The sequence below is a fragment of the Dermacentor variabilis genome, chromosome 7 (assembly GCF_050947875.1).
Source record: "Dermacentor variabilis isolate Ectoservices chromosome 7, ASM5094787v1, whole genome shotgun sequence".
Taxonomy (NCBI): Eukaryota; Metazoa; Arthropoda; class Arachnida; order Ixodida; family Ixodidae; genus Dermacentor; species Dermacentor variabilis.
In genome coordinates, this window is record NC_134574.1 from 146,083,555 (window position 1) to 146,098,680 (window position 15,126).

At 47.7% G+C, this 15,126-nt stretch overlaps 1 protein-coding gene across 3 annotated transcripts in view; it reads right to left on the minus strand.

The window, feature by feature from the left end:
* LOC142588106 (arginase-1-like) overlaps positions 1-15,126 on the minus strand; it is a 54,340-nt gene that overhangs the window by 27,651 nt on the left and 11,563 nt on the right. For 2 of the 3 annotated variants that reach the window (XM_075699579.1, XM_075699576.1), the window contains 5 exons: positions 12,925-12,981; positions 9,999-10,103; positions 9,806-9,882; positions 7,330-7,389; positions 5,542-5,990 (listed from right to left, as the gene is read on the minus strand). In XM_075699579.1, coding sequence (XP_075555694.1) covers positions 5,806-5,990; positions 7,330-7,389; positions 9,806-9,882; positions 9,999-10,103; positions 12,925-12,981 — 484 coding nt within the window. In that variant the 3' untranslated portion in view covers positions 5,542-5,805. Of the gene's footprint in view, positions 1-5,541; positions 5,991-7,329; positions 7,390-9,805; positions 9,883-9,998; positions 10,104-12,924; positions 12,982-15,126 lie in introns of those variants that run through there. The other variant, XM_075699577.1, reaches the window with a different exon arrangement.

The window sequence follows — 15,126 nt, forward strand, 5'->3', positions numbered from 1 at the left end:
GCTGCATTTCTCTTCCCCTTTACTATTATGGTTTTTTCTTGCGTTTTCATATATCTATTGCCTTCGTTTATCCATATACTAAGCTATTTATATTCTGTTACCCGAGGTATTTCCTGGCTCTGTATCTCCATTGTCTGTTCACTGTTTTCATTGGATACCATAACAGCTGATTTTCTAACACTAAATTTCAAACCTAAATTGTTGCCTTCCTGCCCACAGATATTATTCAGACGTTGCAAATCACTTTGTTTGTTAGCTAGCAACACAATGTCGTCCGCATAAAATAAACCTGGAAGCTACAGCACTACTACTGTACCCGCCTGTCTGTATGAGAGATTATAAACCCGATATTACTTCCTTCTAGCGCCATCTCCATCCTCACCGTGTACATCATAAACAGCAGCGGGCATAAAGGGCACCCCTGCCTCAGTCCCTTGTTGATATCAACTTTCTCCTCGCTCCTCATCCCTTCCCATTCAACGCAAACGGTATTTTCTAGATAAATATCTCTCAAAAGCTGCAGACAACCGTCACCTAAGCTTTCCCCTTCCAGAATATCCCACAAAATGATGCGGTCTGCATTGTCGTAAGCTCCTGTAATGTCTAAAAAGGCCACATATAACGAGCTTCTTTCAATTTTCGGTATTTCAATACACTGCATAAGAACAAATAAGTTATCATCTAAACGCCCACCTATTATGAAGTCATTCTGAAGTTCTCCCAAAATGCCATTATTCTCTGCCCATGCTTGAACCTTTAATTTGACTGCCTTAATTTGCCTTAATTGAATTGATTGATAATCGATTGAAATGAATTGATTGATAATTTGAGTGCCTTAATTGAAGCTTTAATTTGACGCGGGACGTTTGGGAGCATCGACATGTCGCAGCGCAAAAGGGCATGTCACGTGGTCAGTTTTTAAAATTTTTTTTCGCAGGCACCTGCAGTAAGCGGGAAAAAGAACTAAAACTTGATGGATAGAAAGTTAGAAACTGTAGCTGCTGTGGCTGCTTAGTGGCTATGGCGTTGGGCTGCTAAGCACGAGGTCGTGGCATCAAATCCCGGCCACGGCGCCCGTATTTCGATGGGGGCGAAATGGCAAAACACCTGTGGTAGTTAGGTTTAGGTTCACGTTAAACAACCCCAGGTGGTCCAAATTTCTTGAGTCCCCCACTACGGGGTGCCTCATAATCAAATCGTGGTTTTGGCACGTAAAGTGCCGTAATTTAGAAACTGTTTAATCAGAACTCTTCCAAACCGTCCTACAACTTCCTGAGTGGAATCTTTTGCCCAACTTCATTGCTCCAGAAGTTGGTCAATTAATCTCGACTAATTATGCAATTGAGCAGAATACAAAAAAAAACTGTGACTTACTACATACAATAGTCAGCAAAATGCATTTGCTCTCGTCGTCTTTGAGTGCATCGGCATATTTTTACACTCGGGCTAAAATTAGCTGGGACACGCTGTGTAATCAGACAACCTTGTCTGAATGTGTACTCACACAAGCGCCACCCGCGGACTTTGCGGTGGCGCCGCTGGATAATGCAGCATGTCCAGAGGGCACGACAGAGAAGCCCGACTGCATACACGCCTCATATGTGATACATGTCTACGGTGGATATTGCGTCGATGCATGGCTTTAATGCTAATAGCCGTAACGTCGACATTCCTCGTGAGACGCGTTCTGCCCATTTCTTTTTTTCTCTCATGACGTAATGATACCGTCGATGACGCCACGTCCGGCGCTTAGAGGGAAACATTGGCATTAACTTAAAATATTTTGTATTTCCCTACAGACATACTTGCTGTACTTGCTGTTTACGCCTCCGCCCCAACGCCCCGTCGTCCTGCGTTTTACCGGAATACCGGACAAGCTAAACCTCTTAAGTATAAGAACATCTGAAATTTCGGACACAAGCACCCTTCGCCGTCCGATTTTCCGCACTTTTTGCCATGACCGCAGGTCCGAAACGGCAATGATGGAAGCCACCACCGCCGCCATTTTGATTATCTCGCCGCCTCGATTATCTCTCGCACTCACATCCGCTGGCAGCCGTAGCCACCACCGCGACAACGCTAGGCCTAGCTACTTTGACGTTCGCTACCGAGCTTCTTGCTGTTCGGTGCCGTGTTTTTCACCGAAACAATTCGTCGCTGTTTGCAGTGGCGTCGAAGCTCGGAAAGCACAACGCCTTCCATAATGCCGGTTTTTAAAAGTTAGCTTCGCCTCAGTACAGTAGTGTGACGCGGCGAAGGATACGCAAAGTATTGCGATGAAACATATCAAGAGTGGGAAGGGGCAATTGTCACTTGACACAGTGTGCATTCCTTAACTGTACAAGCGTGCACCCGATGTCTCCTGTCGCAGTACGGGCACCGATACGCCTAATAAGTGTACTGGCAGGCTTTCGGAGCTATTTCGGACGTGTCTGGGGCGATTTGAGCCCTTCGGGGCAGTAAAAGGCATGCATTCATTTTTTTCGGACGTTTTTGCTGTCCTAGGACGCCCGAAAAATCGGGCGTTGACTGTACCCAACTATGGGAATCGATTTGTGAACATTCAAATAATTCAGGTGGCGACTCGATTATCTTCTATTCTATTTTTCGCATATTTGGTGAAACACTCGGATGAGGTCGATACATTGCACTCAGCCTTACTATATATATATATATATATATATATATATATATATATATATATATATATATATATATATATATAGGGTGCTTGCTCAGTTGGTTTCGGGACAAAAAATTTAATTCTGGAGTTTTTACTTGGCGAAACCACAATCTGTTTATGAGGCACACCTATCCTGGCACAAGAGTAATCCATGTCATCAACTCCAATCGAAGCAATTCATATACCTGAAGTCGACAAAGGGAACGGCGACGAAAGTAGCACCTACGTGCGAAGATATAGGACTGATTAGCCACTAGAAGGCACGCAAATTCATGCGCTCGCACGTGCGGAGTTCGGAACTTTCTGTCAGTTTGCGAACTTCTATGCGCTATTGCAGTAGTCGCCGGCTTTTACGGTTGTCAGAAACACGTATGCAGATCTCAGAAACGATCACCGGTCAGGCTCTCATACGAACATATTAGCGGCAACCTTTCTGTGACAGCTTGTGGAAAGCTTGTCGGTCACAGTGGCCAACAGCTAATTTTCTCCATGGCACACTGCCTTGGCCGTTAGGCCTAACCGGTAGTACTTCGAAAGGTAGGTCGGGTGTCGGGTGTCGGGGACAAAAGTTAGTTTTACGCCGAATAGATTTAACTCTATTCGCAGAGGCCATACGACACGCGGGAAGGCGACAAGCCAGCTCACAACGAAAGCGAGTGTTGAACGTTGTCCTCTACCGCCATCACCATCTTTGCGACACACCGTACGGAGGCATCCCACCTTGGCACCGTTCATAGACGCTGAGTCTCTTATCAAGCTTCTAGCATTATTTGGCGCAATACATATTTTGATTAGTGCTGTAAAGCATATCAAAGCATATCTGTCAATTGGAATACACGTAAGTCATTTGCCACCACGTTTTGCCTTGTGCCTGACAGCCCAAATTGTTCTAGTAGATTTGTAATTTTATGTCTGTCTTGCGCCCAGGCGCATATCTCCGTTCTGGTTAGCCTACAATATTTTATTTAATTGTTTGCAAAATTAAGTTCATTGCCAACAGTAATAAAGATATTTGCATCATACTGTACATCTCATACTGTACGTTGGAAGTCGAGTTGAATTGGTCATTGTTGGCTTTATGCCTTGGTTCATTGTTGAGCAGCACTTACTGGTGGCACGGTAACAACAAGCTTCACCAAATGACTACATATTACTGCTGTATTACTCCAAGTGTTCCAAAAGATCAATTCTTATGCTCCGAAACTGCTCCGAAATGCCGGTGTGACTTCTCCTAAACTGCTCCAGAACGATATCTTTCTTGATCCGAAACTTGCTCCAAATCCTAAACTCGCTGGACCACCACTGGGAACACCACGGCGACGGCAAAAATGCGCCCGAGGTGTCCATATAATTGCTATCGGTATAAAATGATCCCCATTAGTAAATTATTCTACAACACACGCACGATGCGACGCTTACCGTGAGAAGCTTGATATTGTTTCGTTGTAGTGGCGAGCAAAGTCGGCGATCGCGGAAATTCTGATCAGCGGGTCAAGCGCGCACGGCTTTTGTACATGAGTCGTCGAAGGTTCTGAGTAATCGCTTGCCCGCGTGCTTTTCCAGAAGGTATGACATAATTCGCGTCGCGCAAATAATAAGATTACACAAAGTTCATTGACAACCGATAACGGATAGAACCATTGATAACATTCTAGAAGCTTTCGATACATGCGGGCGCGTCCTGCCCTGAATGATAATGTTTGACATTGGTTAACCGGTGAAAAGCGGATCGTCGAAAACCTGACCTGCGGGTGAAGCGCGACGGCTTTTAAACATTAGTCGTCGAAGATTCCAGAGTACTCGCTTAGCCGCGCCTTTTTCCAAGAAGTATTACAGAATTCGTTTCGCACAAAGAGTAAGACTATACAAGGTTCATTGACAACAGACAAGGATTAAGACTATCGATAACGTTCCAGGAACTTCCGATACATACAGGTAGGTCCTGCGCTGAACGATAATGTTTAACATTTGTTCGCCGGTGAAGAGCGGTCACCCGAGGATGATAAACAAGTACACATGTCGATGTCCCCCCTATTAAAGGCATCGTTCCGGTGCTACAAACGCGAGAGCTAAGAACAAAATGCGAAATGCCGTCTGGCACGACCTCGTGTATAGTCATGTGGGCCAATGCGTCAGATGATCATGTGGGGCCCGAAATAGCGGCGTAAAAGCTTCTCAAGTCCTCGTCGCCCCACCCTCCTCCCCCTGCCCAGAGAAGTTTTTCATTGCCACTTTGGTCACCCCATCGATTTCAGAGCAATCTGAACTTTTCCGAGTGCAGGAGACGCTGCTAGCACGCACAATCGCTACTAATTGCAACGGTTCAGCTTGTCGAGGCGGCCAATTAAATCTAAACGCGCCAAGCTTCTCAATGCACTGGCTTGCCCGCGTAACAAGGGCGTTATGCGTAGCTTGTCGATAATGCACGCGTCCGCGTCTGTATTCGAATCCCGCCGTCGGACGATTTTAATAATGTTTAATTATTTATTACGCGCTACATTGTTGAAAATGTCGAGCTTACAAGGTCACGGAGCCATTAGAAGCCAGCAGGACGAAGTTCAGGCAAACCCATGTATGCTTCCTCTCATTCGCATGCTGGCGCAACCGCTCCCATTGCAGCTCGCCCGTAGACACTAGCGCTAGAGTTCCCTCTAGCGATTATTGTACGAAACTCTGTGGTCGCCGCCATTCACACTTACCAGCACCCACTCACATTCATACGTCCGCTCACGTTTGCCGAAGATCGCTTCCGTTGCTTCCCTTGAAGATCGCTTCCGTTGGTGAAGTGGGTTCGGAGCGATTGTGAGCCACTGTACTCGTGAGTTAGCATGCCGATCTAATATATAGTTAGATTGGAGTTGTGTAAAGTTTATTCGTTCTGCTTGTTCGCCGCCTATAGCGGTACGTCATTCATCCTGACTGCATCGTAAACTTACACCCTTTAGGGTGCACAAAGGTGTAAGCAGTCTGCAACTCACGCCCGCACACCCGCAAAGGTGTAAGGGTGGGATTCAGGCGCACGTACACCATTATGCACTCTCGAGGGTGTAAATTAGTTTGCAGCGTGTTCAGATTCCCATTGCCGTATACGTGGGCGGTGAAGTGGCGCGTCCGCGCCGGTTTCACTGGCAGGACAGGCATTTCGGGTCGATGATGTTCGCGTCGAGTTCGAGAGGCTGGTGTCCGCCGCGAGGGCTGCCGAAAAACGCGTCGACCAGCTTCACGCCGCAGTCGACGGTGTGACCGGCGTCTTGCTCGTTGCCCAGCAGCGGGTTCACCTCTGCGAGATCAAGCACCCGGAGCTGGCCTGCGAGATCGAGGCAGAGTTTAAGTGAAGTGAAACTCCACTGACGCCCGAAGCTACATGACAGCGAGAACCAAATCCCAGTCAATACGCCGAAAGGAGGGAGAACAACAAACAAAAGCAATTATGCAGGTATACGACGCAGATTCGAAAAAAAAAAAATCCTGCGGCGGGCAGGGAACGGACGGTTTGTGCGATTCTCGGTCGTTGTTGACCGAGGCACACCGATTTAGCTACACTTCGTGAAATTTAGCTTTAGCTTCTTTAGCTACAATTCGTGGAATTGGTGAGTAGGATACGGCCGGTTTCGCTGTCGGCCGCGCCAGTTTTTCCCTAATTACAAATCACAAAAACCCCTAGCGAAGTCTGTAACACACACACACACACACACACACACACACACACACACACACACACACACATATATATATATATATATATATATATATATATATATATATATATATATATATATATATATATATATATATATATATATATATATATATATAGAGAGAGAGAGAGAGAGAGAGAGAGAGAGAGAGAGAGAGAGAGCACATCGAGTTGACGAATTTTCGACGAGTTTCGGGGCAGAGTGTACTGTGGTGGTACGGGGAAAGAACACACGACAAGCTTCTTTAAAATTTATTGTGGGTGGCTTACCTTCGAGACAATTCTGTTTTTTGTATGTCACTCTTTTTCCGGCCGGGTGTGCGCGTCTCGGACACCAGGTTGGCATGCTTCTAAACTTATCTCTCTCTCTCTCTCTCTCTCTCTCTCTCTCTCTCTCTCTCTCTCTCTCTCTCTCTCCCTCTCTCTCTCGAGACAACAAACTTATGATTTCAACTCACGCATCTTGTACACTTGTCGCTGCAGTTCAGCACCAGACATGAACATGGGTAAAAGAAGCGCAATTAAACCAAAGACAATTGGCTGATTAATTATATGAGTGAGATTGGTCTTTTATGTTAACGTTCCAGAACAACACCGAGGCCCTCAGAGATGCCATGGTAGATGAATCTGCCACAGTTACAAGTATACAAGGTTCGGTAAATTGCGCCTGCTGTACACGAGCGTTTTCGAATTCAGCGCTCATCGGAATGCGCGGCTGGGAATCGAACTCGCGACTTCGTGCTCATCATGAGCAGCAGCGTCATATTCATCACAATTCCCATCATCATCATTATCACCGTCATCAGCAGCGACAGACCTCCATAGCCACTGCGGCGGTTAACATCATCCGTAACAAAAGCTATCGGTGTGCAGTACGCAGATAGTCTGAGTGGCAACTCGAAGGCAGTCAGTTTGGCGCATCTCTAGTCTGGAACAACTGCTGACTCACCAGATTTGCTGACTTCTTCCGCGATGACCAACGCTTCCCGAAGAGTGAGTCCTCCTAGGACTGGACAGGAAAACAAAAGATAATCAAAAAAGATGGCGGTGATAGATATAAACAGCCAACCCAACCGACCACCCCGGAAGAAACAGAATTTCGGTATAAATCATTAGAAAATGAGTCTCAGCAGAGAGAAAGAAAAAAATCCGGCGGTACCCACCCTACGACGACTGTCGGCGATAATGCGTTTACCACTAAATCAATATAGCGCCACAACGTCATTGCCACCGTCTAAACAAGTTATGTATGAGGCGTGGACTGCTCTTTCGCGCGTCCCTAAAAAAACAGTCTGCGCCATCTAGTGCCATCGCCGCGAAGCCTGCGGGTGGCCTCCGAAATGCGCGCATGGGGCGTCGGTGCGTGCGTTGAACGCTTAGAAACACGTCATGCGGCAACCGGGCTCCTCCCTCGCTCTTGTTTCAGGACACGCTGCGCCATCTAGTGGCGCTGCCGGGAAGTGTGTGGGTGGCCTCCGAGACTAAAAGCGCGGCTCGCCGTGGCCTGCGTAAGGCTGAAAATAGTTCCCTGGCTTGCCGCACACTCAGTGGTACGTGCTCGGTGACCTAAGTTGGCGAGAGGTTCACTGAGGAGCGGCACACACCCAATGCATTTGTGGCACGGCTCGATAAAGCGTCGTGTTATGCAAGAGGACAGAAAGTTGAGCGAGTTGGTACGATAACGTGATCTTGGATTGTGGCGCGAAGTGACACGGACACAGAATCGCTCGTCCTGTCTGCTTCTAGTCTGTGTCCGTGTCACTTCGCTCTGCAATCCAAGATAGTGTAAGCGTCGTGTTGCCGTACTTGAACCATTGTGACGTGGGCTCGATTCCACGCAGCATCGGATAAGTTTAAGCGATCTTTTTCGTCATCGTAGAGCGGCACATTCTCAGTGACACTTACCTAGCTGCCTCAGTCGGCGTCCAGGACGCCAACTCAATTTATCTTCGCCGACGTTTCTCACTGGCAAAATTACTGGAACCTCTGCTCATCGAAAACAACTCAGCGAAAAGCATTGAACGCACTTGAACATTTCTTCGAACACACGCGAATACCTAACGTGTACTATGTACTATAGAGTAATGTAACCTTAATAGGCTTCAGTTATTTCTATTTATGTGCGCTTCTATATTATGCGCGTCACACACATCTTTACAGCGAAGCTGTTAACCTCTACCAGCCGGCCTCGATTCTTTCCTGGCGGTCCACGCAAAACTTGGCTTTCTAAAAATCGACGATTTAGCGCAAAACACACACACGCACACGCGTGGCATGATTTTGTGCCAGTATGCACACTCTGCGTGTTAACAATTGTAGTCGTCGCTCTGAATGTCTTTGTTACAGCGAATATGTTAAGAGCTACTTCCCCCAGGAAAGTTTTCGTGTAACACGAAACTATCATCATAAGCATTGGCTCCAGCTACGTCGCCTTCTTCGACAGCTGGCTCGTAGGCTCCCCTCGGCGATACCATAAGAACGCGCTCGTACTGCTGCTCCTGTATTTGTGGGCGTAATTAATTAATTAATTGGTTAATTAATTACTGACCACGAAGACGTATCCAATTCTACCGCGAATTAAATCGAAGCCGTTGAAGGCTAGTTGCCCTAGGATGGTGTCCGTGTGTGGACACTAAACTCCCCATACGTGGGCCGACCCCGAAGATAGTGCAATACGGCGGAGGTGCTGTTCGCCATTAAGGGGCCCACATACACAGCTTCTCTGGTCATCCCTCTTCACAGTGTAGAAGGGCACTGAACTTTATTTTTTTGCGCCTGGTGAGATCAAGCTCGTTTTCTGGCTGTCGTATCGTGCATTATTTCCTACGTTTACCTTCCTCACATGTGCACTGGCTCATCTCAGAACTGCATCGCGGCCTCGTACGCTCCTCTTTTTTTCTTTTTTTTTCTTTTTTGCAATTCTGTATAAGCGTATTATGTCAGGAAGGAATATAGTCGGCAAATTTCCTCGCCATTTTGTATCAGTGTGTTCGTGCGTGTATAGGACCGTGTAGGAACATTTACTCCTTTTAGCAAACTGTCCTCTAAGTTTTTGAACGTATTATGTTCTTTCTTGATACCTTACAATATTTATTTTTATATTATTGTTGCTATTACGTAAAAAGGAGCAGCCGCCACCATTATACGGTGACCATACATCTTCTAGCTGGCATTTGCTTTTTATTGAAATAAAGATAAGTATCCTCACTCCAGAAAACATCCGCCTTCAAGAGCATCAACCTTTTAATAAGGCGAATACCTTTCTAAGCTGAGGCTATTCGCTTACATTAACAATCATCGTTGATGGGTTCTGAACAACAAAACAACAACTACAAAACAACAACAATACACCAAAACAACAGCAAAAAACAGCTACTACTACTACAAGTGGTATGAGAAAGTGCAATTAATGGCAAATTGCTGACCTGGCGTTCCCGTGCTCGGTGCAACTAACTTGTCGATGGAGTCGATGTCGAAGCTGATATGCAAGGACTTGTCTCCCCTGCGGCGAAACAAACAAGAAACCACAAGCGTTCTAAGTGAAGCAAGTCAGCAAAGGGAAGCAACCTCCCGTGTTCCCGTTAATATTGCGCTACCGGCCACCACGGTTGCACGTACGCCGGGTTAATCTCCTGCAGTGTTCTCTGCACGACGGCCTGGATTCCAAGGCGGTCGATGTCGCCCATGTCGTACGTCCTTATGCCAAGGTGGTCCATAAAGTACCTGCGTGTGTAGAGTGGGTATTCGTGAGGCAACGTCCGCGATTCCAAATGTATAGAGTGGGATACTCTATAGCGGTGCAGTGGGCAAGACGTTATTTTAGAGGCACTCCGCATCGAACATTGCTTGCAGAATTTACGTGACATTCCAGCGTATACAGGAAAACTTACAGGCGAACTTAACCTACTCAAGATTTCCTCCTGAATGGTCGCTAAGGCGACAATTAATGCCAGAACGAAATCCGCCAGGTTACAAGTGCCCCTAGATCAGCAACGAGATTATTGAGAGAGAGGCATTACGGTTTGCGTGACGGGGTCAATAACCGATTTATACTTTCCCAGAATCTTCTCCGTTCACTTCAAAAGAATAATAGCGAAAGAGCACTCCACCCTCGCAGCTATATCCCAGGTGTGTCCGTATATTTATAATCACTTGCCACGCTTCATTTCGGCCTCATTATTTCGACTTTTCAGATTCCTCGGACCAAACAAAGAGTAACCGCATAATTTATGGACCCAATTTACGGTGGAAGCGAGGTCATGGTAAACACAACGCCGGGACAATGTCATCCGATGCATTGCCAATGTCGCCGACCGTTGGGTTTACAATGACCTTTTTTTTTGCTACGGGAAGCAGGTACATGTACACTCGCGAGAAGAAGTTTGGAGACCAATGTTGCTGCAAATTGTTCGCATCCAGGGCATGCCGTCCGAAAGCGAAGTGGCGCGAACGAAACGCGAGGCACTGGTCATCGGCTCTGTCTCACCGACGATCGACGCACAAGACGCTCTCGTATAGGATCGTATAGGACACGTCGATACAGGTATCGACACTGGCACGGACACCGCGCTATATAGTGTGTCCAAAACTGCCAGAAGCGAGACCGACATGCACGTCACGCAGCCGACCCCGCACAAGCAACGCGCTTCTCGCTGAACTCGCCGCGATGTGCGAGACGGGTTGAACTTCCTGACGCGACTTCGTCGAGGCCGCGCCGCATTCGAGGCACGTCATCCGCACCGACTCCACACCGGCGATTCACAACATGCGTAGCGTGACTCGATCCGCGTCGCTATCTGAGTGGAGTCCACCAGCTGGGGAGAAATGCCCCCACTCCGATCCGTGGGAAGGAACCGGGGTGGGGCTGGGGGTGGGAGGTGGGGGGTGGGGGGGAGGTGATCACTCGTCTCGCAACTGTGGCAGCAAAAGTCTGAATCGCGAGAAAGGCATGGGGCGCGGCCAGTGGGAGGCGGTTCCTGCGAGGCGCCCGCTCCCCCGCCACATTTGATTTAATTTGATTTAATTGACGATTTTGGAAATGGGCACATTGCATACTGAAACAGGTCCCTTGGCTCAAGGCTGATTTGGGATCTGCACGAATACTGTGGTTGAACTCAATTAACAGAGAGCAGTACAGTAGTACATTCAATCCATCTCCATTTCTTTTAAGGGTTACGCGAAAGAAATTCAACAGTTTAATGAATAAATAAACAAAAGAATTGTCAAACGAAAAAAGAAAGAAAGGGGAGAAAGGAAAGAAAGAAAAGTGAGAGCGAAAGCAGCACAGGAAGAAAGGTTTTCATAAAACCACAAAGCAATATGTTACGTTCGAGAATGCGAGAATACAGTGCTACTGAAGAGGGAAATAAAATTGAGATTAATAAAAGGACTGCAATAAACCACGCAAATAACGTACGTAATCAACCAGCAGATCTACAACAGTATACGCCGACAAAGGCTTTCACCCAATACACCATGTTTCTCGAAGATGCCTGCGGACAAATGCTAGCGCAATGCACTAATGAATGAAGTAATGTAGAGCAATGAACTACTAGAGTAATGGCTATAGATGAATGTGCCTCAATTCGAAATCTCCCTTTCGTATCGTTAAATTTTCCTCGTTCTTTATTCCCTGACCGCCGTGCGGTTTAGACCTTCCTGGTAGACTCGACCGCCGAACTCGGGGGTCGCCATCGGAGACTTCGAGTAGGGCCTACGCTTACGCTGGCAGTCACCGCCCTGTGGCTTCACCGCAGTACCGCGCCGCACTCGACCGCCGAACTCGGGGGTCGCCATCGGAGACTTCGAGTAGGGCCTACGCTTACGCTGGCAGTCACCGCCCTGTGGCTTCACCGCAGTACCGCGCCGCACATGGGTCCTCGTGCCCGTTATTTTTTGCCGTCATCCGTCAATGCAGTGAACGTGACCCGCTTGTTGTGGTCTGTACCCGGGCCTACCCAACAATTGCATAGGCGGCACCCGAAAGCAAGCGGTTTTCATTCGGGCCACCTTCCAGACTTGCAACGTTGGATACGTGGGCCGTTTCGCCAGTCCTTGGCTAGACTTTATGCACTGAACAAACTTGTTCATATACATGCGAGGCTTTTTTTGTATTTTATCTTGCAATTTGTATTATGCATCACGGCAAACCTCAAAAAAGAAAGAAGAGGAAGAAACTGAAATTCCACGGTGCCAGAGCTGTGCTGGAAGTGATCTTAATTTTTTGCTGCTGTCATGGTCTCCAAACCTTCACTCGCAAGTGTACATCACCTTCGCGGTCGGAAAGAGCAGTCACGCATGTAAAATCGGCGTCGAAAGTTTATGGACCGCGGGATCGGATGAAATGTTGAATTTTCGAGCCGTCTTCGACCCGGGAATTAGTACGGCCACGTCCTATTGCATTCTTAAAAATCCGCATGTCAGTTTGAGTGACCAAGCTGAAGAAACATTTCAGGTTTTTCTCGAGATCCCGCAGTGGTCCACAGACCTTTGACGCCGACATTGCACGTGATGAAGGCAACTGCTGCGAGGTGAAGTCACTCACCGTTCGTAAGGGTCGACGTCCCTCAAACCAATGTAGACCAGGTTGTCCTTTCGGACGCTGGAAGCAGAAAAAAAATAGATGTAAGGCACGTTAAGCTTATCAGCGTATTGCCAGAACCAGGCAGTCATGGGGCCGAACGATCCTACTCGCCGACAGCTCCCGTTCAGCCATTTGTATTAAAGCGCAGCTTTAATTGCCTTTGCACGGGATCGAGTGGGAGTGACCAAGCGGACAAGAGCAACCTGCCCGAGGGATTCGGGAGATCTGGACCACGGACCATCTCGAAACCGCGTCCACTTCTTAAAGACCTCCCCCCGCCTCCCCGAAGAATTTGCTTGCTGACTAGTCGCTTCCATGCGTGGTACCATAGCCCACAGTAAACCAGAGACTCTGTATAGGGAGACTGAACGGTGACTAAACGATCACAACTACCAAATACCAATGACCAAACGACCAACATTTAAAATATATATATATTTCTTTTCTGTTTTTCATCATCTATGCCTGCCACCGTCGTGGTCGTCTTGCTCCTGCGGTGAAGCTCGCCTCGTCCTGCCGCGATCGTATCAACCGTGTTCTGCTAGAACAGCGACCGCATTATGGGTCTGCGAATCGAATGAAGATGTGTTACAACAGTTAACTGTTTTACTGAGCTACAGAAAGAAGTTTTCTACAGTTGGTACACGGCCCACAACGCAGCAATGAAGAGTCTGAACTAAAGAAAAGCAGAAGGAAGTCTCAATAACGGCCGCAATAGTCTCCGCGTACTACCTATAGCCGTCAGTCTGAGCGTCAGTCTCGACCAAGCATAGCAGAAGTATGAAAAGTAAACGTAGCAGACGCGTTGCTGGTCGTGTCCGAGGCGCTGTCATTCTGCGTTGTTGAAGGACCGGAAGTCGCGTTCGAAGACGTGCTCCAAGACGCGTTCGCGGTTCCAGTCTGTGGTGACTCCAACGTTGCGCTCCAAGTCTCGCATCGGGTCGCGCTCCAAGACGTGGTCGAAGTTCCGTTTGGGATCTGAGCGGATGTCGCGCTCGAACTTGCACCGCTCGAAGTCGTGCTTGAGGTCGTGCTTGAAGTCGTGCCGCAACAAACGTTCACAGCAGCGTTAGAAGTCGTGTCCTGGTTCACGCTCGAAGCGGCATCCACAACCGTACTGCAAGTATTGCTGGAAGTGTTCGCAGGATCAACTCCGGAGGCCATCGTCGCGACCGGGTTCATGCTTGAAACAGTGCTGACAACCCTACTGCAAGTATCGCTGGAAGTGTCCGGAGGAGCAACGTCTGAGGTGATCGTCGACGTTACGGTACGCGTTGAAAACGTCGTCGTGGTCGACGTAGATAGTGAAGCCGGGGCTGAATTTGATGTCAAAGTCATTGCTTCCCTACTGCCTGTCAATGCTGCATGCATTTCAAGCGAAGAAATCTGTAGCGGCGAGTTACGACACTTATACACTCCAACAAACGAGGTTGCGAAGTTTGGTTGCGAATGATTACTGTTCAGTAGAAGTGTCCGTGTCGTACGTTGCTTCCGAAACAGCGCTCACTGTTCCTGCGGAATTCGAACAGCAACGTCTCCTGTGACATCCGCGAGCTGTGCTGGTCCGCGCAGATGGGACACTCCAGGCAATGTCGCTGTTGATGTAGATTCATTATGGCGCGGCACATACCATAGGAGGCGGGTTTGCCGGACATCGAGAAATAAAATGACAATACCAACAAATATAAAAATCTGAAAGAGAATAAACAACAAAATCGAGACTACTTACTAAGAATTTTCGCAAAAATCATCAAACGATTAACAAAATAACGTGACAGGTCGTGAAAAAAAAAGATAATAGTGACAAGAAAACAACGTGGTAGACGTTTCGTAGCTTGGTAGAAGATCGTATGGAGCATCAAGCATAGGTTCCTTGGCGCCTAAAGTATGGGTGACTCTAAAGGGCGTGAGTGGAAGCGGTGGCAGCTTCCCCCTCCTTTCATTATTTCTGCCACTTGCCCTCATTTCCCCCTCGTACCCCCCACCCCCTTTTGAACAGACATGTCCTGACGCCACCCTCAAACTGAATTGTCGATGCCCCTAAGGAGACAAAGCCGACACGTTACGAAGCTTGGCATAAGAAGCGTATTTCCTGATAATACCTTTTTACGCAGCAAGGATTATGATGATGGCGATAATAAATATGAAGAAGGAGAAGATGAT